We start from the raw sequence: 25657 nt of genomic DNA, 5'->3' as shown, positions 1-25657 counted from the left end.
CATAAAATATGATTTAAATACTTTTGATTGTGATTAAAAAATTGGTTAATTTACTTTCCAATTGTTTGGTAATGTTCTTTCCAAGAATCGATATAATATCTAATGAAAATAATCATGCAAGGACTATATTTCATAAGAAAAACTAAAATCTTTTCGGTTGGCCCTCATGTTTATTTGTCTTAGACTATAAATATGATATGGTTATGACAAATCTAAGGATAATCAAGAAATCTAAATATATTGTGATGAAAAATTTACGAAAACTTACCAAACTTGATTATATATATATATATATATATATTTAAAGAATAGATAATTATTTTTGAAAACAATTATCACATATGGTTTAAGGTATCGACTTAACACTTATAGAATTATCATGATCTAGATAGTGAAAAATATATATAAAAATCTAAATAATTGAATAAAGGTATAAACAAATATAATTAAGGTAAAAAATGAGATTAATTATAAAAATAATCAATATACTTTTACGACGAGCAGTTAACCACACTTTGTTTTATGAGTATGGAACAACATGTACAACCACATGTCTTAATCATGCATGCTGAAAGATTAGGACGGAAGAAACGCCAAAATGGATAAATGTGAATGCTTATAAGGTGTTGCTGTATTTTAGATGCATCCAAAAAATTCTGATATATTGATACAATTGTATTCTGCTGCACGATGTTTCGATAATTGTTTTGAAAATATAGGCAGTCTTAAATAAATGAACTGAGAGATTGATAGAAGAAAAAGAATGAGGAGAATGAATCCGATCGAAAGCTTGGCACCATGAAAATGAAACTAGGAAGTCTGGACCATCGCGATTAGCTGAGTGAACTCAATACTAATTAAATTAATTGCCAATCATTTAAGCCCAAGAATTGTAGGTGAGCCAACATTTAATGGTCAATGGAGAAAAAACAAGACTTGAACTGGTGGATGAACAGCGACAAAGGAACACAACGGCATCCATTCCCCCTTGGTTACGTGCAGAAGACTCCTTCAATGACATTGAGTGCTAGCTGCTGCCTAACTGGTGAGCCTTAAGTCAATAAAATTAACATTTCCACGAAAATTTCACAATCTTTTTGCAACTTGCGATTTGCGAGTAGTTGAACTTTCAAAGAAGACCGGTGTCAGTCTTCCCTATAAATTTGCCTTTAGCTGGAGGAATATCATTCACCAAGGGCAGAGAAATAGGTCCAGTTATGAAGCCCAACATAATAGAGCACTTCACAAATCCAGGCCATTCACTAACAGAGGTTTATGGGAGCGAAGAGTTCCATTGCGATGGCTGCAAGACCCCTGGAAATGGCCCCAGATATCGATGCCACACATGCGATTCCACTCTGCATGAGTACTGTGGAGTGTGCCCATCCACCCTCTCCACCTTTATGCACCCCCAGCACCAGCTCAAACTAGAGATTCGAACCCAAGGCAGGCGCGTTAACGAGCGGTTGTGCACTTTGTGCAGGGACGACGTTGAGGGGCTGTTCTACCGGTGCACGGACTGCGACTTCGACATCCACCCCCTATGCACCAAAATTCCCGAGTATGTGCCCGACCCCCTCCACCCCACTCATCAATTAAAGCTCCAGACGTCGTCCTCCGGTACGGATGTGGGATTTGTAGTTTTTCATCTTGAGTGCATTTTAGCACCGTGCGAGACGCCAACGGTTTCACGCTCAATGGGAGCGCCAACTACTCCAGCACCACCGCCTTATGGTCCTTATGGTATTGCACCACCGCTGCATCCATGGGGTGTTTATGGAGGGCTGCCTCCTTATAGTGCTTACGGGCCGTGGTATCCTTATTATTCGTCAACACCACATCTTTATAATTGGCCATCGTCAACTCCTTTTACTGCTTATGCTCATGCTTGTGCCTATGCTCCACCACCCCCATCTTCTGGTTTTAATGCTCATGGAGGTACCACTGATTTTGGTCCACATAACACGAATAATCAAGCTCAAGGAACTGGTAAACCGTTAAAAGGGATGCTGAGCAAGATTATATATTCGCTATCGATAGGAGTGTTGACTAATTTGATCGCAGGCGGAATAACAGGTTGACCTTCTTAATTTGCCGTGAATTTACATTGGATGTTACGCTCGGGCTTGTTTTGAGAGGGGACTAACATCTCTTTTCTATTGAAAAATTGAAAAATGAAAAAGGAGAAAGATCCTTGCATCAATTTTCTCAATCCCATAGAGGATTCAACGTTGAGATACTTAATTTATTTTGTTATTTTAAAATGTTTCAAAAAAAAAAAAAGAAAAAAAAGAAAAAAAAGAGAGAATATTTAGTAAACTTTTCTTTACAACGGACTTTCTAAGCATTGCAAAATTCACAGGCCTCTCATGGTAAACAATCAAAACCTACATCGACTTGTTCTTGTTCGTTCAATCCAATCAATCCAGCTAGTGCACACTCACAATCGAATTGTTTTTATTTTTTTTAATAAGCCAAATGTCTTCTTAAGCTAACATTTGGTATGCTCGATTAGGTCATTATTCCCTTTAGATTTTATCTCAAGCTCTTTCCTATAATTTTTTGCTTCACATCAGTTTGACAAACACGAAAGTCAGTTTGGCATGCTCCATATTATCTTCAATCTTCTTTTGCATTCCTCTATTTTTATATATACTTGAAAATCCAAGTTTAAAAATAAAAATAAAAAATCAAACTCACGTGGTCCCTAGAAATAAAACAATTTATTGAACAAGATCGTGAACAAACATGTTTGAAAAAAAAGAAGGAATAAATGAAAAATTAAGGAAACTTACCAATAGTTTTAAGGGGCATTCTCAATCTGGATTAACTTAATTCAATCACCAATTAGGTCCACCTTTCTCGGCAAAATAGCGAAATAAAGTAATTAATTAGCTTCAGCCAACCAAACCCGATGAAACCGGATTTGCACATGGACCTCTGGGTGTTTTTGGTAATTTTCTTTTATTTCAGATGACCTGGTGATGAGGTAATCAGTAATAAATATAATGATCAATCACATTTTTATATGGGAGATATTTTAGATTAATTAGGAACCGTACCTTCATCCATCACCGTTAGATTATGTCCAACTTGATTATTAAGAAAATAGAAATTAAAAAAGTAGTAAAAATGGAATAAAATAGAAGTTTCAAATAAAATTTTTCTCTACCAGTGTCTTAATTTTCTCCAATCGGGAGGGGTATAAATTTCCCTAGATTTCTGTCGTTGGTCTATTAGCTCTAAAACGCCGCATGTTTCATCCTCGACGATGAAACTACAGTGCGAGTCTTAACGGTTAAACTAATTGTTACTGGAAAGAACATATCGCTGCTACACGGATTATGATCGAAATGGGTCATATTGAACCAAAAAATATAGCATTGAGATCACCGGAAAATAAGGGTAAGCGCCTTTACGAGTCAACGGGAAGAACAGCATTCTCTTGATACATGCACCAACTCCAAATCGATAATTGCTGCCAAACACTCAAGTCTGAGTCAACGGAATAAAATTTCCAATTTTCTATCTCACCAACCAGGAACCCCTTGAAAGTCTAGCTATTATGTATAGTTTTGCCTTCATACTATTGAAATTAAGCAGAGAGACTGTTGAGCAGGCAGAGACAGATGGCTCCGGTGCCGAAGAAGAAGACAATAAAGCACTTCACTCACCCAGGACATGATTTGGCAGAGATTTCAACGAACGAAGAGTACCTCTGCGGGGGTTGCAGAACTCCAGGCGGGGTGGGCACCAGATACCGATGCCATCATTGTGATTTCAATCTGCACGAGTACTGTGGCTCCTGCCCCTCCACCCTCTCCTCCTTCATGCACCCACAGCACCACCTCAATATAGTGGTTCGAACCCAAGGCGCGCGCCAGAACCAGCGTATCTGCGATTTGTGCGGCGACTCTGTCGAGGGGCTTTTCTACAGGTGCAAGCTCTGCGACTTCGACGTCCACCCGCTGTGCACCCAGTTGCCTCAGTACGTGCGACACGCGCTTCACCCAGATCATCAATTGATGCTCCAGCCCTCCGTGCCTGGCTGGTGTGCGGTTTGCAAAAGCGTGTGCAGTTCTTGGCGGTACAGGTGCAAGACTTGTAGCTTTGATATTCATCTCGAGTGCATATTATTAGTACCGTCCAATGGAGCGTCGACGTCACGCTCAGTACCGCCGACAGGTCCGCCACCACATTTTTATTGGGCTGCACCACCACCTCCGCATGGTGCTCATGGCTATGGGGTCCCTCCTGGTTTCAGTCCACAGTATAACCCTGTTAGCGAAGCACAAGGAAGTAGTAAGCCGTCGAAAGGGAAGAAGCTGGGCAAGATGATGTATACGCTCGTGGGGAAGCTAACCATTGGAGTGATTGCTAATGTGTTGTTTGGAGTGGGAGATTTCTCTTCGTCCTCCTGAATTTACGTGGGAGGACTTTTGCTTTTAATTTTGTGCAGGCAGTACTTGATTCTGTTGTTATTCAAGTGTTCATCAAATTGATGTTATTGAAGTGTTCGTAATTTCGCTCTCTGTATTGGGTTTCTATGACACTACAAATCCGGCTGATCATGGTTCAGAAAAGTCATGGTAAGCAAGCTACAGGTGAAGTAAGGACATATGGGTGAAAAAAATTCCCTCTCAAAGAACGTCAAGGTCGGCGAGTATTACAAGCTTTTTAATTTGTAGTAATCATGAATTAAGAAATTCTTTGTCAGAACCGCAAACATTTTTGCCATACACATAAAGCAACAAGGTGAATCAGCCGTCTTTAACAAATATTGAATGGAAAATGAGAGGAATTAGGCATGGAAATAATTAAAATTAAGAAAAAAAATGTACAAATTATGAATAATTTATATGGTAGGAGCCGGTTTATTCATGATGAATTAGTCTAGGTTATGGTTCAACTGATAGAATATTTCAAAATCAGCTTTGGTTATTGAAAATCCATAATCAAGATTGATTCTTAAATATCTAGAGAGAGACTTTGAAGGTGGGTACTTCTTTCTAAGATGTTAAAAAAATTTCTTCACTATGATACACAACATCATATACTAGAATTTTTTTTATTCATCACCAACCATGGATTTATCTTTACGAAACGAAATAAATTCGGAACTTGAAAAACTATTTTTTCTGGTTGATGGGTTATATGAATCTCTCCCGTAGTTATTCAACATCCACAAATATTTACTTTTAGATGAGTTTCGTTGATAATCAAATTATAATTTTATTATTAATTTATACATGACACTAACAATATAAATTAAAAAATAAGGCTTTGATTAGAAAATATTTTATAAAAACAATTTTGAAAAACAGTTTTTAAAAATTATTTTTTGATATTTTAAAGTACAAAAGTATGTTTGAGAACTAAACATATTTTTAGTCTATATTTTATGTTTTTGAATGTGTTTTGAAAATTATTTTTATATGTATTGCTTTATATTTAATCGTTTGTACTTATTTGAATAATTATTTTTAAAATAATCTTCAGAAATTAAGTGAAAATAATTGAAAGATATTTTTTGAAAACACTATGTTTTCTATTTTTTAGAATAAAAAACCTATTTTTATTTTATTTTTTATTATAAAAATGTTTTTCTATTTTTTTTAAATAGAAAACTATTTTTAAAAACAATTTTCAAATAAGACCTAGATTTAATACCTACACAATATTCTAATCTCTATAATTAAAAATACTCATAAAAATCTAAGTTATTGAAAGAAGATACAAACAAATATGATTAAGGGAAGAATATAAGACTAATTATAAAAGCAATCAATATACTTTTACGACAAATATTTAAACACATTTTTTTTTATGAGTATCGAACAACATGTATAATCACATGTATTAATTATGTATGCTGAAAGACTGAGACTAAGAAACGCCAAAATGGGCATGATAAAGAAAAAGGGAGACGATGACAGGAAAATATTGTCATCTTCGCTAGTGACTTTTTCTAATGATCTCTATTTATTCAAGTTATTTTTTATTGATGAAGTCTATTTTCTACTATTAATTTGTTGGTGAATATTTTTCTTGATTTCCAAAGCTTTCTTTCAATCATTATAATAGATATTATGAAAATGATCATTTATGCCTTTTATGTTTATTTTCCTTTTCTTTGTTATATGCATTTATTAATTATCATCAAATATTTAATTTTAAGTTGTGTTTGGTTCTTGAAAAAAACTAAAAAAAGAAAAAAATACAAAGAAAAATGATTTTTTCATATTTGGTTGTCCTATAAAAAATATAAAATAAAATAAAATATAATTAAAATTTATGTATGTTTAAATTATTTAATCTTTATATCGATGAGTTAAAATAAATAAAATGAGTTTGAACTAACAAATAAAATTAATTTAGTAACTTTTAATCTTTTTTCTTTTTTACTTTTTCTTTTATTCTACATTTCCTTTGTATTTTTTTTCCTTCCATTTTCCCTCAAATTTTATAGGAATCAAATATATCCTCACATTAAATTTTTTTATTAGGACTTATTGCAATGTTGTCGAGGACTTCTTGTGATGCTATGCATGTGGAGTAGTTTTTAGTTGTAGTAGATCTTATATTTTAAATTTAACAAAACTATAATATAACAAAGGCAAAAATATAAGCAAATTTAAAAAAATTTAAAAACAAATAAAATATAATTAATTGATATTGTTAGTACTACATTTTAAGGAAAAAGCTTGTCGAAGTATGTTGACACCATTAAAGTATGTCCATAACAAAAGATTGATCTAAAAAAGAAAAATATCTCTTATAGTCTATGATTTTGTTGGATATAAACAATCTACTCTACAAGTGCATAACATATGAGACGTGTGACTTTCAATAACATTGAAATTTTCTAAGTAATGACTTTTGAAAACAGGTTTTAAGAATAGTTTTTGAAAACAGTTCTTTAATGTTTTATAAATAAAAAATTAATTTAAAAACTTTAAATGTTTTTAACTTGTTTTTAATATTTTTTTAATATATTTTAAAAATAATTTTTATATCTCTAGAATTTTATTTTTAATCAATATGCATGTTTATATAATTATTTTTTAAATTAACTTTAAAAAAAATGAAAATGATGTTATAAAAAAACATCATATTTTATATTTTTAAAAATAAAAATATTAATTTCCTAGTTAGTCTATTTTTTTTCAGGATAAATGTGAATTGTTATAAAATTTCCAGCACACTCGAAGGCCTAGTGACCAGGTCATCGACGGGCCTCAGTTTCCGGACAATTTCCCGTAGGTTGTGGTCCTATGAGATCTTAATCCATGGTTGTCTCGACTCTTGAGTGAGGCCATGTGTGCTGCTCAATTATCGTATATAATTGCGAATCTCGCCAGTGATGCGTGTAGTGGGTGGGTATGTTCTAGATTAATTGGCTAGTGTACTCTTAAGCATGACCATTACTTGTTTAAATTATTTTAAAATTGTTACAAATGAATAAGGATAAAATTAGGCCTATGAATCATGTAAAGTGAGTCCCCATTATAATATCGATGGGTTTGAAAATGTAAGAGAACTTATAAATAATGATTTATTGATACAGTTATATTCTGCTGCACGCTTTTTTATAATTGTTTTGAAAATGTAGGGTGCCGTGAATAAATGAACTGAGACTGATAGATCGATGGATGACAAGGAATGCGGAGAATGACTCCGGTCGAAGCTTGGCCCCTTAAAAATGTAACTGGAAGTCTGGACCATGGCGATTAGCTGGGTGAACTCAATACCAGTTAAATTAATTGCCAGTCATTTAAGCCCAAGAATTGTAGGTGAGCCAACATTTAATGGTCAATGGAGAAAAAACAAGATTTGAACTAGTGGATGACAGCGACAAAAGAACAGAAGGGCATCCATTCCCCCTTGGTTACGTCCAGAAGAGTCCTTCAATGACATCGAATGCTGCTTCCTAACTGGTGAGCCTTAAGTCAACAAAATTAAAATTTCCACGAAAATTTCACAAGCTGTTAATAAGAACAAAACACGAATGCGATTTGCGAGTACTTGAAATCCCAAAGAAGACCGGTGAAAGTCTTCCCTGTAAATTTGCCTTTAACTGGAGGGACATCATTCACCAATTCCAGTTCTGAAGCCCAACATAGAGCACTTCACACATCCAGGCCATTCACTAACAGAGACTTATATGGGAGCGAAGAGTTCCATTGCGATGGCTGCAAGACCCCTGGAAATGGCCCAAATATCGATGCCACCCATGCCATTTCAATATGCATGAGTACTGTGGGGTGTGCCCATCCACCATCTCCACCTTTATGCACCCCACTTAACAAAATAACAGCTTTGTATATTTGAGGTGAAGAAATATATTTCTATTCATTATGAATGGTATATATAATATACAAAGGATAACAATATAACTAACAACCAAATTAATCAGCTTAACAACCAGCTAATAACAAAAACTGGTACAACTAGTTTTGCTGTTCAACATCCCTTCCAAGCTGAATGATGGATAGGAAAGTGAAAGCTTGGAACACAGTAACTGAAACTGGTAAAAATACAAAGACTTAGTAAACAAGTCTGTTGGTTGTTCCTGAGAGGGTATATAGCGAACTTCAAGAGTACGGTGGAGAATCTTTTCTCGGATGAAATGGACATCCACCTCAATATGTTTAGTGCGTGAATGATAAATAGGATTGTGGGCAAGTGCATGCGCACCCAGGTTATCACACCAAGCTATGGGACAATGCTATATTGGAAGTTGAAGTTCATCCAGTAAAGATTTTATCCAAATTAATTCCATAGTAACACTAGCCAACGCTCGATACTCGGATTCAGTACTGGACCTTGCAACGACCTGTTGTTTGTGAGAATTCCAAGTTACTAAATTGCCACCAAGAAAAACACAATAACCGGTCGTAAATCTTATGTCATCAACATTACACACCCAATCCGCATCCGAGAAGCTTTCAAGTGTAAATCGAGCAATAGGTCGGAAAGATAAACCAAGAGTGCGGGTACCACTAACATAGCGCAAGAAACGTTTACAAGCACTCCAATGATGTTGTGGGAGCCTTAAAAAATTGGCTCAACTTATTAACTGAGAAAGATATGTCAGACCAAGTTAAAGTTAAGTATTGGAGAGCACCAATGGTGCTGCGATACAAGGTGACATTAGGAAAATGAGCACTGTCTTCAAGAGCAAGTTTCTGACCAAGAGCCATTGGTGTAGAGGATGGTTTAGCATGAACCATGTTTGTCTTGACAAGTAAATCAGAAATATATTTGGCCTAATTGAGATAGAGACCGGAGTTATCTCTAAATGCTTCAAATACAAGAAAGTAACTAATAGAACCAAGAGTCTTCAAAGCAAACCGAGAAGTGAGAGCCTGAATCACAGAATGAATGAGTGTAGAACTATCGCCAGTTATTAGGATATCATCAACATATACTAAAACTAAAACCAAATGACCATTCTTTCGAGAGTGAAATAAGGAATTATCATAAATGGAAGGCTGAAATCCCCATGAGACTAGAGCATTACGAAGCTGAACAAACCAAGCTCGAGGAGTTTGTTTAAGCCCATAGAGTGACTTGATCAGCTTGCAGACATGAGTAGGATGAGTAGAACTACCAAATCCTACAGGTTGACACATATAGACATTTTTATGAAGAATGCCATTTAGAAAGGCATAATTGATATCGATCTGCTGTATGTCCCAATTGTAAGCGACAACAAGAGTAAAAATTATCCGAATAGTAGAGACTTTGACAACTGGACTAAATGTGTTTGAGAAATCTACACCAGCATGTTGTTGAAACCCCTTAGCAACTAATCTGGCTTTGAATTTATCCAAAGAACCATCAGCCTTCAACTTGGTTTTAAAGATTCATTTGTTTTGGACAATATGCATTCCTTCAATTTTAGGAACCAACTACCAAGTACCATTGCGAACAATGGCAGAATATTCAGCCTCCATTACTGTTTTCCAGTGAGGTAATGCTAAAGCTTGTTGAACACTAGAGGGCTATTAGAAGTGATCTGGCAAAGCAACAACAACTGTGTAAACCTTAGGTTTGTAGATGCCACTTTTAAACCTTGTCTGCATAGAATGAATATTGGTAGAAGTGTGGAGGAGAGGCTGGGACATAGTAGCAGTAATAAGCTGAACAACATGTGTGCAAGGTGTGGAAACTATGTTGTCAACAACAGGAACTATAGTGCCAGTAGCAAGACAGGAGTGTAGTGAAGCAGAACCTGTTGTAGAATTAGAAAAACTAGAGCACGCATTGTCAGATAAAGCATTAGAGACAGGCAGGGTAAGAACCATTGGAGTATCGATAACAACTGCAGTAAAAGTATTAGACATATTGGCAAAAGAAGAAATATGGTGTTGAGAAGATGAAGTAGGTAAATGAGTAGAAGATGGAGAAACCGGAGGACAATAAGGCAACACATATGATGAACAATTGAACTTGTGGATAAAAGATTGATATGGAGTATTAGGTTGAGTAAACAACGTAGAGTAAGGAAAGTCATTTTCATTGAATGTGACTAACTTAGCAACATAAATCCGATTAGAAGAACTAAAACATCTATACCCATTATGAGCAGGGCTATAACCAAGAAAAAGACACTTGGTGGACTTGAAAGAAAACTTGTGAGAATTGTAAGAACGTAAGTAAGGATAACAAGAACAACCAAAAACTTTGAAAAATGAGTAATCAGGTTTAGAACCAAAAAGAGTTTCAAAAGGAGACTGGAAATTTGCTAGAACTTTTGTAGGTAACTGGTTGATGATGAAAACAAAAGACACACAAGCATCCAACCAGAATGTTAAGGGCATATGACTCATGCCCAATTGGTGTCTCAGCTGATTTGTGTTCAGCTGGTGCTCCTTGATTGAGGAAGTGATCAACAAAATTTATACCTATAACACCATACACTAGGGTAGCAAATACAAAACTACTATAGTATAGTGGCTCTAAGGATCGTTCACTGGGAATGATTTGCAAGCAATCAAGGATACCAATTCCAAGTGAATTGGTTTTGTTTCATTTCACGGTTAGCTTAAGGAATAAAACACAAACTTTGATTTGTAAAGGTTGAGACTTAAACTAACTAACTTAACAGAAGTTTGGAATAATTTAGGAAGAAAAGCATTCCTTGGAGATTTAGGTTCACTGGGGTGGTTCCTCATGCAAAAGACATAGCTCCGGTCAGATGGTTCATTCCCTCGCATTAGAGATTCAACTTATAGTCAATTCTCTAACCGGTGATGTACATAGACTCCTTCAATTAGATTTCACTTTAATTCTCTCACTGATACAACTTGCAATGGTTCATGCCTCTCACGAGCACTTACCATTCAAGGTGATCTTTAACCTTGGATTCCCCTTCACAAACTCGCAAGAGATAACTAATGGATGTCTTCTAGGAGTCCAAAAGCTTACCAAGTGTTGGTAATTCCAGAAAATCCTACCTTGAAGTCACCTACCAGAGGCTCGCAAGGGGTAAACTAGTGCATTTCCATGGTTGGAAATCACTTGCCTTACCAAGTGTTGGCCCAGATGACTCTAAGGTGTTTTAAGTTAACTAAAAACATTGAAATCACTAAAGGATTTCACTTCCTCTTCATTAAAAACTAAAACCACAAAGCTTTGCATTCTTGCACTTGGAACCTTCCCCGGCAACCTTAGCTCCAAGGAATTGGAGGTTTAGTTACTCATTCTCTGGGGAAAACTCCTCAGAGAATTCATAACTTAGAAATAAAATGAAAATACAAAGTGAGAAGGTAAGGCAGTAGAAAGAAAAGACTTTACTTGCTTACCAAACGGTTACAGAAAGAACTCCTCCCTGAGAACATGCTCCCGAGAGGTATTTATAGCAAACTAATATAAAACTAATTCTTACAAAGATATTTGGTCTTTTTACTAACTTAAAAACTAAGGAATCATGTAATTGGTGGTTTACAAGGAGTATTTTGGGATTTAGACAACAAAAATCTAATGGAAAATATCTCCCAATGTCAGTAGCAAGCTTCGGGAGGCTTCAGGAGCCATTTCGCAGGAGAAAAGTGAGGTCTGCGAAATTTCGCAGACACCCAAGAGGGCTGCGAAATTATTTCGCAAGACCGAGCTATCTTCACCAGGCTGCAAAGTTGGCTTCCACCTTGAAGTTTCCAGCTCCCTTCTCGCGGCATGGTTCGTGCATTGTCAGAAGGAGAAACACCTTACTGTACAAAAGTGTTGCGAAATTCTCGCAACAAAAGGCTGATTCCGCAACACTTTAGAGTGACTGGCTTGTAATGGCTGCAACTTCTTCGTTTCAACTCCAAATTGCACACCGTTTGAAGCATTGGATTGTTGACTTCCTGAGCTTTGAAATGGTATATAGCTTGCATCATTTGGACTTCAGAAAGTGCTCCAAAAGTGGCTGCTACGACTGTCATCAAGAATAGGCTTCATGACAGATTCTCTTTGCTTTTTCTCCTTGCAATCCGGATTCACTCTTGGCAATTGAATTCTAAGCTTTGCCCATGATTCCTCATAGTTCTCCTCATTCTTGACTTGCTTTGGTGATCAAAATACTAACAAAAACACCAAAACTTACACAAAGTGATCAAAATTGCTTTAAAGGATCCTTAACATGCCAATTGAGTTAAAAGGCCTAAATTACTATTCAAAAGTGTTAAAAAGGATTAATTAAAGGCTATCAAATAGCACTTTTTGAGTAGTAATCAGCATAACAGCTTGGGCAAGAAATGTGAGGCTAAGATCAATGATATGACGATGCTTTCGCTCAACTCTTCCTTGTTGTTGATGGTGTAGGGACAACGGTGTTGAAAAATAATACTAGATTTTTCAAAAATAGGTAATAAGGGCCGAAATTCCCCTCCTCAATCTATTTGCAAGGCTAAAATTTTAGAAGAAAGTTGTTTTTCAACAAAAACTTGGAATTTAAGAAATATAAAAGGTACCTCAGACTTGTGTTTCATAGGATATATCCAATAAAAACAACTAAAATCATCTACAAACAGTAAATAAAATCGATAACCTTCAATGGAAATATTAGGAGAAGGACCCCACACATCCGAGTGTATCAATTGAAGAGGTTTATTAGTTTTGGCAGCAACAAAAGGAAAAGATTCATGATGAAGTTTGCCTAGTTTACAAGCATCATAAAACATCTGATGAGAAGATGGTGAGATTGACATAGAATGTAAGATTTTATTGAGAACAGAAACAGATGGATGCCCCAATCTATTATGCCATAAAGATTTTAAAAGAGAATCTTGAACAACAGAAGTATTACAATTGTCATGTGATTTATTTGGAAAGGAAACATTACAAGCCACAGAAGAGTGACAAGAAGCAATTTTATTGTAAAAACATGAAGAACAAGATTCGGGTTGACTAGAATGAGCAAGGAACGCCCGTGTAGTACGAGTAGGAGACAACTCAAGATGGTAAAGTCCACGATCATGTACTCCCTTCAGTAAAGTGGCCCCCGTGATAAGATCCTTAACATAACAGCAAGAAGGTGTAAATTCAATAGAAACAGAGTTGTCAATGGTAAACTTGGAAATACTAACAAGATTTTTGGTAATATGAAGAACATGTTAAATGTTATTAAGACGTAAAGATTTGTTAGAATGATGAGAAAAAAATTTGGAATTGCCAATATGACTAATATGAAGTTTAGAACCATTACCAATAACCAATTTCTCTTTGCCGTTGTAATCATTCTTGCTAGCCAAATTAGAGCTGTCAGTTGTAATATGATGTGTAGCTCCACTGTCTAGAAACCAAGAATTGTTGTTTGGATCACCAGAACTTGGTGCAGTCATGTAAGCTTGAAGATTGGTATATGTTGTAGATGAAGTATTAGCTGAATTAGCGTTGGCAGCAGCTTCTTGACCTTGATAACTAAGGTCAAACTGATGATAGCATTTTAATGCTATGTGTACGAGTTTCCTGCAGACCTGACAGATCGGTTTATTCTTGGATTGATTCCGTCCTACTCCTCCACCTCGTGAACCACGAGGTTGTCCACGGTAATTGCCATTGCCTCTGTTATAACCAGAGTTGAAAGAGTTCTCTCCTTGGTAGCATAGTGAACACTAGCGCCATTAACATCCACTTGTGTAGTAGATTCACAACTTTCAATTCTTTGTTCATGATTTTGCAACATGAACATAACACATTGAAGTGTTATATGATTTTTAGAGGTTATATTCACCACAACAGACTCATATTCTGGACTAAGACCGGATAAAATGTAAAGAATAACCTCATCATCAAATATTGGTTGACCAGTAGCAATTAAACAATATGCTAATGTACGTTTTTTTAAGACATATTCATTAACAAGTGTAGCACATTTCTTAAGTTGTAATTGTTGACGCAACTGAAGAATTCTTGCCTTAGATTGAATTCCAAATACCTCATGAAGTGTGCTCCAAATCTTTGTTGTGGAAGTGCACCGTATAACATGTCCAAGCATTGCCTCAGAAATGGATCCAATTAACCAGCTAACAAGAAATTGATCTATACAAGTCCAATAGAGGAAATCAGGATTTTCAACAAACACTTGAGGATCATTTGCATCAGCTATCGTGGCAGGTGGATGGACATGATCACTAGTTAAAAATCCTTCAAGACCATATGCTCGGACTGCAGGAAGAATCTGTGATTTCCAAAATGAATAATTGGTGCGGCTAAGTTGAATATGCAATGGAGGAAGAGTTATCGGGATCTAAAAATTAGTGCCAATATTGAACGGAGCAGAAAAAGAAGCATCCATGGAAGCAAGAACCGTTCTGTGCTTTGATACCAACTTAACAAAATAACAACTTTGTATATTTGAGCTGAAGAGATATCTTTCTATTCATTATGAATGGTATATATAATATACAAAGGATAACAATATAACTAACAACCAAACTAATCAGCTTAACAACCAGCTAATAACAGAAACTAGTATAACTAGTTTTGTTGTTCAACAACCCCCAGCACCAGCTTAAACTAGTGATTTGAACCCAAGGCAGGAACGATAACGAGAGGTTGTGCAATTTGTGCAAGGATGACGTTGAGGGGATGTTCTACCGGTGCACGCTTTGCTACTTCGACATCCATCAACTATGCACCAAACTTCCCAAGTATGTGCCCCACCCCATCCACCCCACTCCATCCACCTCACTCATCAATTAAAGCTCCAAACGTTGTCCTCCGGCTGGTGCAGTGTCTGCAAAAGCGAGTGCACTTCATGGTGGTACGGATGTAGGATTTGTAGTTTTGATATTCATCTTGAGTGAATTTTAGCACCGTGTGAGACGCCAACGACGTCACGCTCAATGGGAGCGCCAACCACCCCAGCACCACCGCCTTATGATCCTTATGGTATTGCACCACCACGACATCCTTGGGGTGTTTATGGATTGCTGCCTCCTTATAGTGCTCACGGGCCACAATATCCTTATTATTCGTCAACACCACATTTTATAATTGGTCATCACCAACTCCTTTTAGTGCTTATGCTCATGGTTGTGCCTATGCTCCACCACACCATCTTCTTTTGTTTTGCCACCTTCGTCTTCTGGTTTTTATGTGTAGGGAGGTACCACTCCATGTAACATGAATAATCTGTTGGGAAGTTTCCAAATTCATTTTCGTAAAAGAATATTATGTAGAGTATTTTCTTAATTGATATATGATTGTAATATTATATTTTTTTTTTATAAAATAAGAAAAGTTATTAGAAACATTTTTATAAATATTCTAGGTTATGATATAAGATTAAAAGTTATGAGATGGAGATGTGTTTGTAAACTATACGAGATGGATAGAGATGTGAGGGAGAACGAGGGATACTTGGTGGAGCTCGTGGTAGGGTAAAAATATAAGGAGTGGGGAAACATGAGATGTTTTGGGAATCTAGTAGTTGTATTCGGCTTTATCATTTGTAATATTTTTTATGATATAGTGAAAAGATTCTCTCTCATCCGTTGATGTAAGCATGATTGAACAAATTACATTAAAACCTTGTGTACTTTTATATTGATTGTCTTATATTTTTATTCTTAATTTAACATTGTTGGTATCAAAGCTTTTGCTGACATAATATAATTAGAATCAAGGAAGTGATAAACCGACGAAAGGGATTTTGAGCATGATTATATATTTTGATCGCAGATGGAATAACAAGTTCACCTTCTTAATTTTGCCGTGAATTTACATTGGACATCTTGTTTCTATGCGTTTGGGCATGTTTAATTTGAGAGGGGATCAACATCGCTTTTCTATTGAAAAATTGAAAAATGATAAAGGAGAGGAATCCTTAATATCATTTTTCTCAATCTCAAAGAAGGTTCAATGTCGAGATACTCAATTTATTTTATATATATATATATATATCAAAGAGAGAGTATTTAGTGAAAAGTTATTTAAGCATTAATTCTATTTATCTGTGTCCGTCATGACATTACAGGGCTAGGCAGCATTATAGACAATATAGATGGTTCAAGAAAATGACCTCATTTTGGCTCGTGCTAAAGAATTTTGGTATGAAGGATTGGCTTGACCCAATCAATTGCAAGGCCAAACTCCGGCTTTTGTCATTCATGAAGTTCTACTTTAGATGTTGTATGAAAAAACTCTTCATATTTAAACGCTGAAATCTCCCACTTTTTGTCAATGGGAAGAAGAGATATGCAAAGGAGCTAACTTCAAGATTAAAGTAGGATGCAACTTGGGCTTGTTTAACCAATAAATTTATATCCAATTGAAGAGCAAATGCTTCTGTTGAGCTTTCTACATCAGAAACAATAAAATGATACAAATATATGAAGTCCATTGAAATCGCAAAATTTTAAAATCCTGCTTTGTTTCCGGGTGATCATTGCCTATATATATATATATATACACAAACTTTAATGTTCTCCAAAGGACCATCTTGAAGGTGTTTTGGCCGGTGATCAAAAGGTTGCAAGTTGAATTTTCAGTCATTGTTTCTGTGTATGTAACCTTGAAAAAAAATATATTTTATTCCATTTAAGATTTTATTAATTTCATTTGTGAAATTCAATAATACTGTATTTGCATTCGGGAAAAAAATAATAATTTTCTTAATTATAATTTAATATCTCACTTAAGCTTATTTAAAAAATAAATTTAAATCATCAATGTAACAAGGCTCACAATGATTAAAAAAATATTAAACATCAAGAAAAAAAATTTGAAATTGGACTAATTTTAGCTAGTTGGGGAAAACATGAAACAACAAAATTGGAAAAATAACTAGAGATATGGATTTTAATTTTGTTTTATAGGGGAAAAAAAAAAGAGAAAGAAATCAATTCATGTTTTCAAAAATTTTTAAGATCTTAAGATAAACTATTTTTGTTGCCTAAATAAGATAGGATAAGAAACAAATTAAATAAACCTATTTTTATGGCATTAAGCATTGCATTGTGCATTTGTTATATAATATTTTGATCTTACTGGGGGTTAATTAGAATTTGGTAATTTTCCACAAAAATTCTAGCCACCAGAAGGCATAGTGACCACTGACCAGGTCATTGATGGACAAAATTTGCAACAATTTACCTTTGAATAGCAGCTCCAGTGAGACCTATCAGTCCATATGGTTTTTGGTCAGTGAGGTAATGTGCGCCACTCAATTATTGTGAACATTGTTTAAATTATTTAAACAATTTTACATCGTCCTAAACTTCACTCCGCCGTGGGCAAATGAATAAAGCTAAAATAGGCTCATGAATCATGTAAAGTGAGTCCTAGTAAATTCGTAATATTCTTCAGTCAAAATTATAATGGAACCTATGAGGTATGGCTGTAGTTTAGAAGCATCCATCAAAGGACAGAAGGACATTTATTGATCAATCCCCCTTTTTTACGCGCAGAAGGGTGAAGACTACTTCAATGAGATGAGACTCCTTCAATGGGACGAGACTCCTTCGATGAGATGGACTCCTGTTTCCTAAGTGGTGACCTTACTCTTAACTAAACAAAATTAAAATTTCCATGAAACTCCCACAAGCTGTTAATAATTAAGACAGAAAGCGTGTGCAACTTGCCAGTTGAACTCTCAAAGAAGACCCGTGATAAAGTCTTCCCTACAGCTTAAATATGCCCTAAACTGAAGCCATATCATTCACAAAGGAAGGAGAAATAGGTCCACAAGCTGTTAATAAGACAGAAAGCGTGTGCAACTTGCCAGTTGAACTCTCAAAGAAGACCCGTGATAAAGTCTTCCCTACAGCTTAAATATGCCCTAAACTGAAGCCATATCATTCACAAAGGAAGGAGAAATAGGTCCAGTGACGAAGCCCAACATGGAGCACTTCACACATCCAGGCCATTCGCTAGCAGAAGTTTATGGGAGCGAAGAGTTCCAGTGCGACGGTTGCAAGACCCCCGGGAATGGCCTCCGATATCGATGCCACACATGCGATTTCAATATGCACGACTACTGTGGGCGCTGCCCATCCACCCTCTCCACCTTCATGCACCCCCAACACCACCTCAAACTCGTGATCGGAACCCAAGGCAGGCACGATAACGAGGGTTCCTGCGACTTGTGCGGGGACAACTTTGAGGGGCTGTTCTACCAGTGCACGCTCTGCGACTTCAACATCCACCCGCTATGCACCAAACTTCCTGAGTATGTGCCCCACGCCCTCGACCCCGTTCATCAATTAAAGCTCCAGACGTCGTCGTCCCCCGGGTGGTGCAGGGTCTGCAAAAGCGAGTGCACTTCATGGAGATACGGATGTAGGACTTGTAATTTTGATATTCATCTTGAGTGCATCTTAGATCGGTGCGATGCGTCCACGGCCTCACGCTCAGTGGCAGCTCCAGCTTCACCACATGGTGTTGCATCACCGCTGCCTCCTTGGGGTTGGGGTTGTTCTTATGGAGGCCTAACTGATGGTGCTTATGGGCCTGCTCCTTATGGTGCTTATGGGCCTGCTCCTTATGGTGCTTATGTGCCTGCTCCTCATGGTGCTTATGGACCTTCTCCTTATTATGCTTATGGGCCGCAGCATCCTTATTATTCATCAACACCACCTCCTTATTACCCATCGGGACCATCACCAACTCACTTTGGTGCCTATGTTCATCCTTATGCATTTACTCCACCACCACCATCTATTTATGGTGCTGCACCACCATCTTTTTATGGTGCTGCACCACCACCTTTTTATGGTGCTGCACCACCACCTTTTCATGGCGTTGCACCACCACCACCTACTTATGGTGCTGCACCACCACCACCTACCTATGGTGCTGCACCACCACCACCTACCTATGGTGCTGCACCACCACCACCTACCTATGGTGCTGCACCACCACCACCTACCTATGGTGCTGCACCACCACCACCTTCTTATGGTGCTTATGCTTACGGGGAACCTCCTGGTTTCAGTCCATATAGTGCGAATCACTCTGTTAGCGAAGCTCAAGGGAGTGGTAAGCCGTCAAAATTAGGGAAGAAGCTGGGCAAGATTATATATTCCCTTGTAGTGAACCTGACGATTGGGTTGTTTTGTGGTGTAATCTTCGGATGAAGTTATCTTCTTTGCCATGAATTTTACATTGAAGGAGGAGGTCTCATTGTTTTTGTGCACTCGATATTAGGGCCTGTTCAGGAGGTGTGGTTGCACCTGCACCTAATTTTGTGCACTCGCCGATATTGGACAAGAGACAAAGCATATCTTTTCTATTGAAAATTTAAAAAATGATAAAAATAAAATAAAAAATGCTTATACCATTTTGCAAACCCTCAAAGAATATTTAATGTTAAGATTATTTATTTTGTAATTGTAAAAAAAAGTGAGAATATCTTGTGAAGTGTTTTTTTTTTTTTTTTTGTCCGTTGGCCTGCCAAATTAATATTTGTTAAGTATTTCAACCTTCCTGCATGCAGGTCTTTTAAAATGACATTACAAAACAGGCCGGCCACTACCGGACAATGTGCAACGCATCATATATCCATAGATGAAAATATTGGAAATCTCGCCTAAAATCTCTCTTCGGCAACTGAAACTGACACGAGGGGCAGTGAAGTTTTACATTTAAATGCTGAAAGTTCAATCAGGGTTAAACCTGTTTGAATAAGGATTCTAATAACTGAAAAGGGATGAATTGTATCTGATTGTAATTCGATCTTCTGGTTGACCTTATCTCCCACTCTTTTACTCGATGGGAATAAGATATATTATAATTTTGATTATTTATTCAATGATTTAAATTAAACATTCAATAATTGGAATTAAAGTATGATGATACAACATGGCCACCAATAAGTTTATATTCCAAACGAAGAGAAAATGCTCTCGTTGAGCTTTCTACATCAGAAATAATAAAATACCCATTGATTCTTAAAGACAAGTAAGCCAAGTTCATTGTATTCGTAAATTTTCAAAACACTGCTTTGTTTTTGGTTGGTTATTGCCATCATATATGTCCTAAACATTCATATATATAGAAAACCCGTGATATTCTCCAAAGGTGTTTGGCCGGCCGGAAGAGTGCAATTCGAATATCTGGTCATTGTTTTCGTCAATATAACCTTGGGAGCTGAACTCCGGTATGGCCGGAATGGTTCATAATCATTTAGGCTATATATGATGAGTACGTTGCTGGCTAATGAAGAGAAAATGCTCTCGTTGAGCTTTCTACATCAGAAACAATAAAATACCCATTGATTCTTAAAGACAAGTAAGCCAAGTTCATTGTATTCGTAAATTTTCAAAACACTGCTTTGTTTTTGGTTGGTTATTATATATGTCCTAAACATTCATATATATATAGAAAACCCGTGATATTATCTAAAGGTGTTTGAAGACTGCAATTCGAATATCTGGTCATTGTTTTCGTCAATGTAACCTTGGGAGCTGAACTCCGGTATGGCCGGAATGGTTCATAATCATTTAGGCTATATATGATGAGTACGTTGCTGGCTAATGAAGAGAGGACTCCTTTAATGCTTTTCAACCATCTTCAAGTTTGCAGCTTAGCTTCGGTGCTAAATCATGGGTCCTGCTGCCAAGGTTACATTGACGAGAGTAGTGCCCACAGCCTTAGTTTTCCCTTGAGATTGCACCGGTATGCATTCATTTGATTGGTTTTCAACATCTATAACCATTGTTTTTAGTTGGTATTCTGTTAAATATTGTTTGGGTCATGGGAAAATAGAACATCTCTGAAGCCTCTCGTTCCAGAATGTAAAATTATTTTTCTCAGCTCACCCCATTTTCCTTCTTACAATAAGGAAACCCCGTTTTCTTCATCAAGTGTTCGTAATTTTATAATTATAATTATTATTGGTTTTTAAATATAAAACTATTTATAAACTAATATATTTAATACAGATATATTTTTTTAAATTATATATTTGTGGTATGCCTTTGAATTTATGCATGGCTTCCGTGGTGGTTGTGGCATTGAATGATAATTTTTTGTCAATTCCATACGATTATATCAGGACTAAAAATATTAGTGAAGTGATTTTTTTAATAAATTTATAAAAATATTTTAAAAAACTTTAAGTGATACAAGAATATACCTATACATTTTAAAATTATTTTATAAATATAATTGATATAGATACGATCAATGCTAATATTTATCAATTTTTTTTAAATTATCTCAAATTCCTTTCACATATTTCTATATATACATTTATTTTAAAATTTAAAAACTACTTTTATTAAAATATGTTTTATTACATTTTAAATAAAAAAAATTAAAACCTTTTAAGATTTATATAAAATATTTTACTCAAAATTTAAATTCTAAAATTTTATTACTTGTGGTGACAATTTTTTTCTATTGATATTAATTTTATTAAATAAAATATTATAACTTCATTATTATTATTTTTATATTTTTAAATAAAAACATTCAAAATTAAATAAAATTAAAAGGATAAATATAAAAAAAACTTAAAAGTAAAGTGATAGTATTAAAATATAATTAATGAGATAAATAATGATACATTTGATATTAAAATTTATTTAATTTTAACACATCTAATAATATAAAATAAATGATGATATATATATATATATATATATATATATATATAATTTTTTTTAATATTTATATTTAATTACCATATAAATGATATAATTTATTTTTATATTTTTAATCAATTAAATAAAATTTAAAATAAAATAACTAGAATTAATTTATTTATTAAAATATTCTTTTTTATAATACGCTTTAATATATTTGTATTTGTGCATACATGTTCATAAAGGCAGATTCACCCCGTGGTTGCCAGGCTTCACTCCAAGTCTTTTGGCCTTGGCTAGGGTTCGAATCCCCCAGCCCTTACTTCACATTTAAATCATGTTGAAAACTAACCAATATTAAAAAAAATATACATATTAAAAGGGTTGGGAAAAATGATATTAACAAAATGTGTTTTTGTGATGTGATCATGTTTAAACGTAAATCTTAAGAAAATTAAAAGGAAAAGTGGGATTTGATTCACTAAAAAATATATATATAAGAAAATATCAAAATTTTAAAATTAGAATTATTTTTATCTATTTAAAAATAATTTAAAATATATACATTTTTTAATAAATTATCTAATTATTTTCTAAAATACTCATTTTATTTGTTATATCATTAATATCAATTGACAATTAAATTCATTCACGTAAATGTTTTTCTTTCTTTTAGATATTATTATTATTTTGCTTAGGGATTTTTTTCTCTATAAACATTATAAAGTAAGAATTTGAAAGAAAAAAAAGTTTATTCTAGTATTAATAAGATAAAAATAAATTAAAATTAATAATAATAAATAAATCAATAATAAATTTGTATTTATTATATAACATTAATAATTGTTTAATATAATAGAGAGTAAAATTTATTGTAGGAGTTTTTCAGATATAAAATGTTTTACAATACGATTGAACTTTGATATATAGTATAAAAATAAATAAATAAATAACTAAATAAATATTTTATATTAAATAAATTTATAATAATTAAAATAATTATAAATTATTAAATTTATTATTTATTATCTAATAAACAACTTTATTACTTTTTGAATTGGTAATTATGATTAAATAGAATTTGTTTGAAAATATTTCCTTTTAAAATTCCAGGAAATAAAAAAATATATTATGATCTTTTTTACACAATATTTCCTAAACTTTTAGGAAACAAAAATAAGAATCTTATGAGGTTTTTATTTCTAAAGAAAAAAAATCCCAAATAAAATAATAATAATAAAATATTTAAAAGGAAGGGAAACATTTATACGAAGGAATCTAGCCATCAATTGATTTGAATAACATGACAAGTAAAAAAATATTTTTTGGAATAATTAGATGACTGATAAAAAAATACATGAATTTCAAATTATTTTCATATTAGTGAATTAAATCCCACTTTTCCCAAAATTAAAAGTGTAGTTGAAGAGATTTTTCATTATTAATGGCAATAATAATATAGATATTACTATATAAAAGTACATTAATAAACAATGGAAGACTTAGGTGGTGTTTACTTTTTGGCTGAATAGAAAAAGTCAAAATATTTGGTTTTTTCTATTCAGCTATAAGTAACATGTTGATATCATCCAACATAACTAAACTGGACCTATTGATAACAAGTTCATTTTAATTATGTTGGATGATGTCAACAAGTTACTTTTAGCTGAATAGAAAAAGTCAAATATTTTGACTTTTTCTATTCAATCAAAAAACAAACACCACCTTAGATTTAGACATTCTTTAATTTTAATTTTTTAATGATGCCTCTTGATTTAGTGAAAAAGGATCTTACGTGATGAATGCTATAAAAGCAAATACCAATTTATTGACTTAATAACTTAATTTAGATCATTAAATAAAATAAATATTTGAGAAAATAAATTAATATCACTATCTAAAGTAAAAGGAACTTTAAATATTAAGTTAAAATTATTAATTTATTTTTAATGTTAAATATTTTTTAACTCATTTACTCATATTCAATGAGAATATATTTTATAGTCATGACTTTACATTCACAACTCATCTTTTGTAATAAATATTTTTATAATTATCAAATGCATTTATAATACTTCAAATTTATATGTATCACAAATAAATTTATTATTTAAAAATAATGAAAGAATAGATATCTATTAAAATTAATAATGATAAATATATATAATGTGATGATTTAGAAAAAAAATTTAAGTTTAATTTACCAAATAACCTTAATACTTAACTCAAAATTAAGTAACAATTTTTAAATTAATAATTTAAAAATAATTTAATTTAAAATTAATTTAAGTCGATTAAGTTTCACCGAATACTTTGCATCTATGATTTAAAAAGTCAAGAAAAACAGAAGTTCATATAGGGTAACTATTCACCTCCATATGTCAATTTTTTTTATATGTTTATTGTTAACAATGAGGAAAGAAGACTCCTAATTCTATAAACACTAAGGTAGAAGACCCGGTAGAATTAAACCCAAACTCGTGCTTCATCTCTGTGTGTGTGAAAAACTTACAACATGAAGACAAGTTTAAACAGAAGAATGAAGTTGGTCATATTTAATGTTGATTTTCTATATCAAATTTTAGTGCATGTTTTGGGATTTGGATATGAATCCTTTATAAATTTTTTTTTCTTGTATGGGTCTGTATACATATGATTTTGATTTAGATATGAAATTTTATATTTTTATTACATGCAGTTAGTGATTGGATATGGAGCAAGATACTGAAATTATTGAGAATACCTTTTATATGAACTAATAAAAATAAATAAATATAGATGTGAATATAGATTTTATGAATAATTATTAGGTCTACCAATTTTCATATTGTAGGAACCATCGATAACATTGGCACCATAAAAAACAATTCACATGCATGGATGGGTCATGTTCACAAAATCTAAAAGTATGTAATGTGCAATAAAATTTTGACATAACTATAAATTATAAATATTTATAAAAAATAGTAAAATGGAAAATGACTAATTTTATCATATTTCATTATGAGAAAGACTAGGAAAAGTGGATTATGAATCACTAATTTGAATATATATATATATATATATATATATATATATATATATATATATATATATATAAAAGATCAATATTATAAATTAGTTTTAATTTTTATCTATTTAAAAATATTTTGAAATATATATATATATTTTTTCATAAATCAAGTAATTATTTCTTGAAATGATCATTTTACTTGGTTTGTTATTTCTAGAAACAACCATTTTACTTGTTGTGCTATTTCTTGAAATTTCATTTCGCTTGATATATCAATAACACCGATTAACAAGTAAACACATATATGCTTAATTATCTTTTAATTATGTTTTTTTAATTGTGAGATTTGATTCGAAAAAAAAAAAAAGGAAATTTAGTCCTTACCAATATTGAACAACAATAAAATAAGAAATTTAAAAAAATTTAAAATACCATTAAAACTCAAATACTTTTTTTTTTTTTTTTAAATATTGATTTCTAATGTATTTCTTTTTTCTTGATATCTATATTTTTAACTAGCATATTAAGTGAAAATCAATATTTTATTGTTATATTTTTTACTTTTAATTTTTTTTAAATTTCTTATTTTATTGTTGATGTTAATCAATAAAAATTTTATTAAAAA

General features: G+C 33.4%; 3 protein-coding genes across 3 annotated transcripts; all 3 read left to right on the top strand.

Annotated features, from left to right (window-relative positions):
* The first annotated feature begins 1166 nt into the window (after positions 1-1166).
* On the top strand, positions 1167-2233 carry LOC100252758 (uncharacterized). Its single transcript, XM_002271764.5, has one exon. It carries the CDS (start codon positions 1218-1220, stop codon positions 2079-2081), a length of 864 nt encoding a protein of 287 aa, XP_002271800.1. The 5' UTR covers positions 1167-1217; the 3' UTR covers positions 2082-2233.
* Positions 2234-2665: 432 nt separating this feature from the next.
* Positions 2666-4529, top strand: LOC100257910 (protein VACUOLELESS GAMETOPHYTES-like). The gene has a single exon (XM_002271732.5). It carries the CDS (start codon positions 3630-3632, stop codon positions 4419-4421), a length of 792 nt encoding a protein of 263 aa, XP_002271768.1. The 5' UTR covers positions 2666-3629; the 3' UTR covers positions 4422-4529.
* A 13656-nt stretch (positions 4530-18185) lies between these two features.
* On the top strand, positions 18186-19785 carry LOC104880166 (formin-like protein 5). Its single transcript, XM_010655935.3, has one exon. It carries the CDS (start codon positions 18333-18335, stop codon positions 19566-19568), a length of 1236 nt encoding a protein of 411 aa, XP_010654237.1. The 5' UTR covers positions 18186-18332; the 3' UTR covers positions 19569-19785.
* The last annotated feature ends 5872 nt before the right edge of the window (positions 19786-25657 follow it).

The sequence above is a fragment of the Vitis vinifera genome, chromosome 8 (assembly GCF_030704535.1).
Source record: "Vitis vinifera cultivar Pinot Noir 40024 chromosome 8, ASM3070453v1".
NCBI lineage: Eukaryota > Viridiplantae > Streptophyta > Magnoliopsida > Vitales > Vitaceae > Vitis > Vitis vinifera.
The sequence above is the reverse complement of the archived record's forward strand: the minus strand, read 5'-3'. Positions and strand labels throughout refer to the sequence as shown.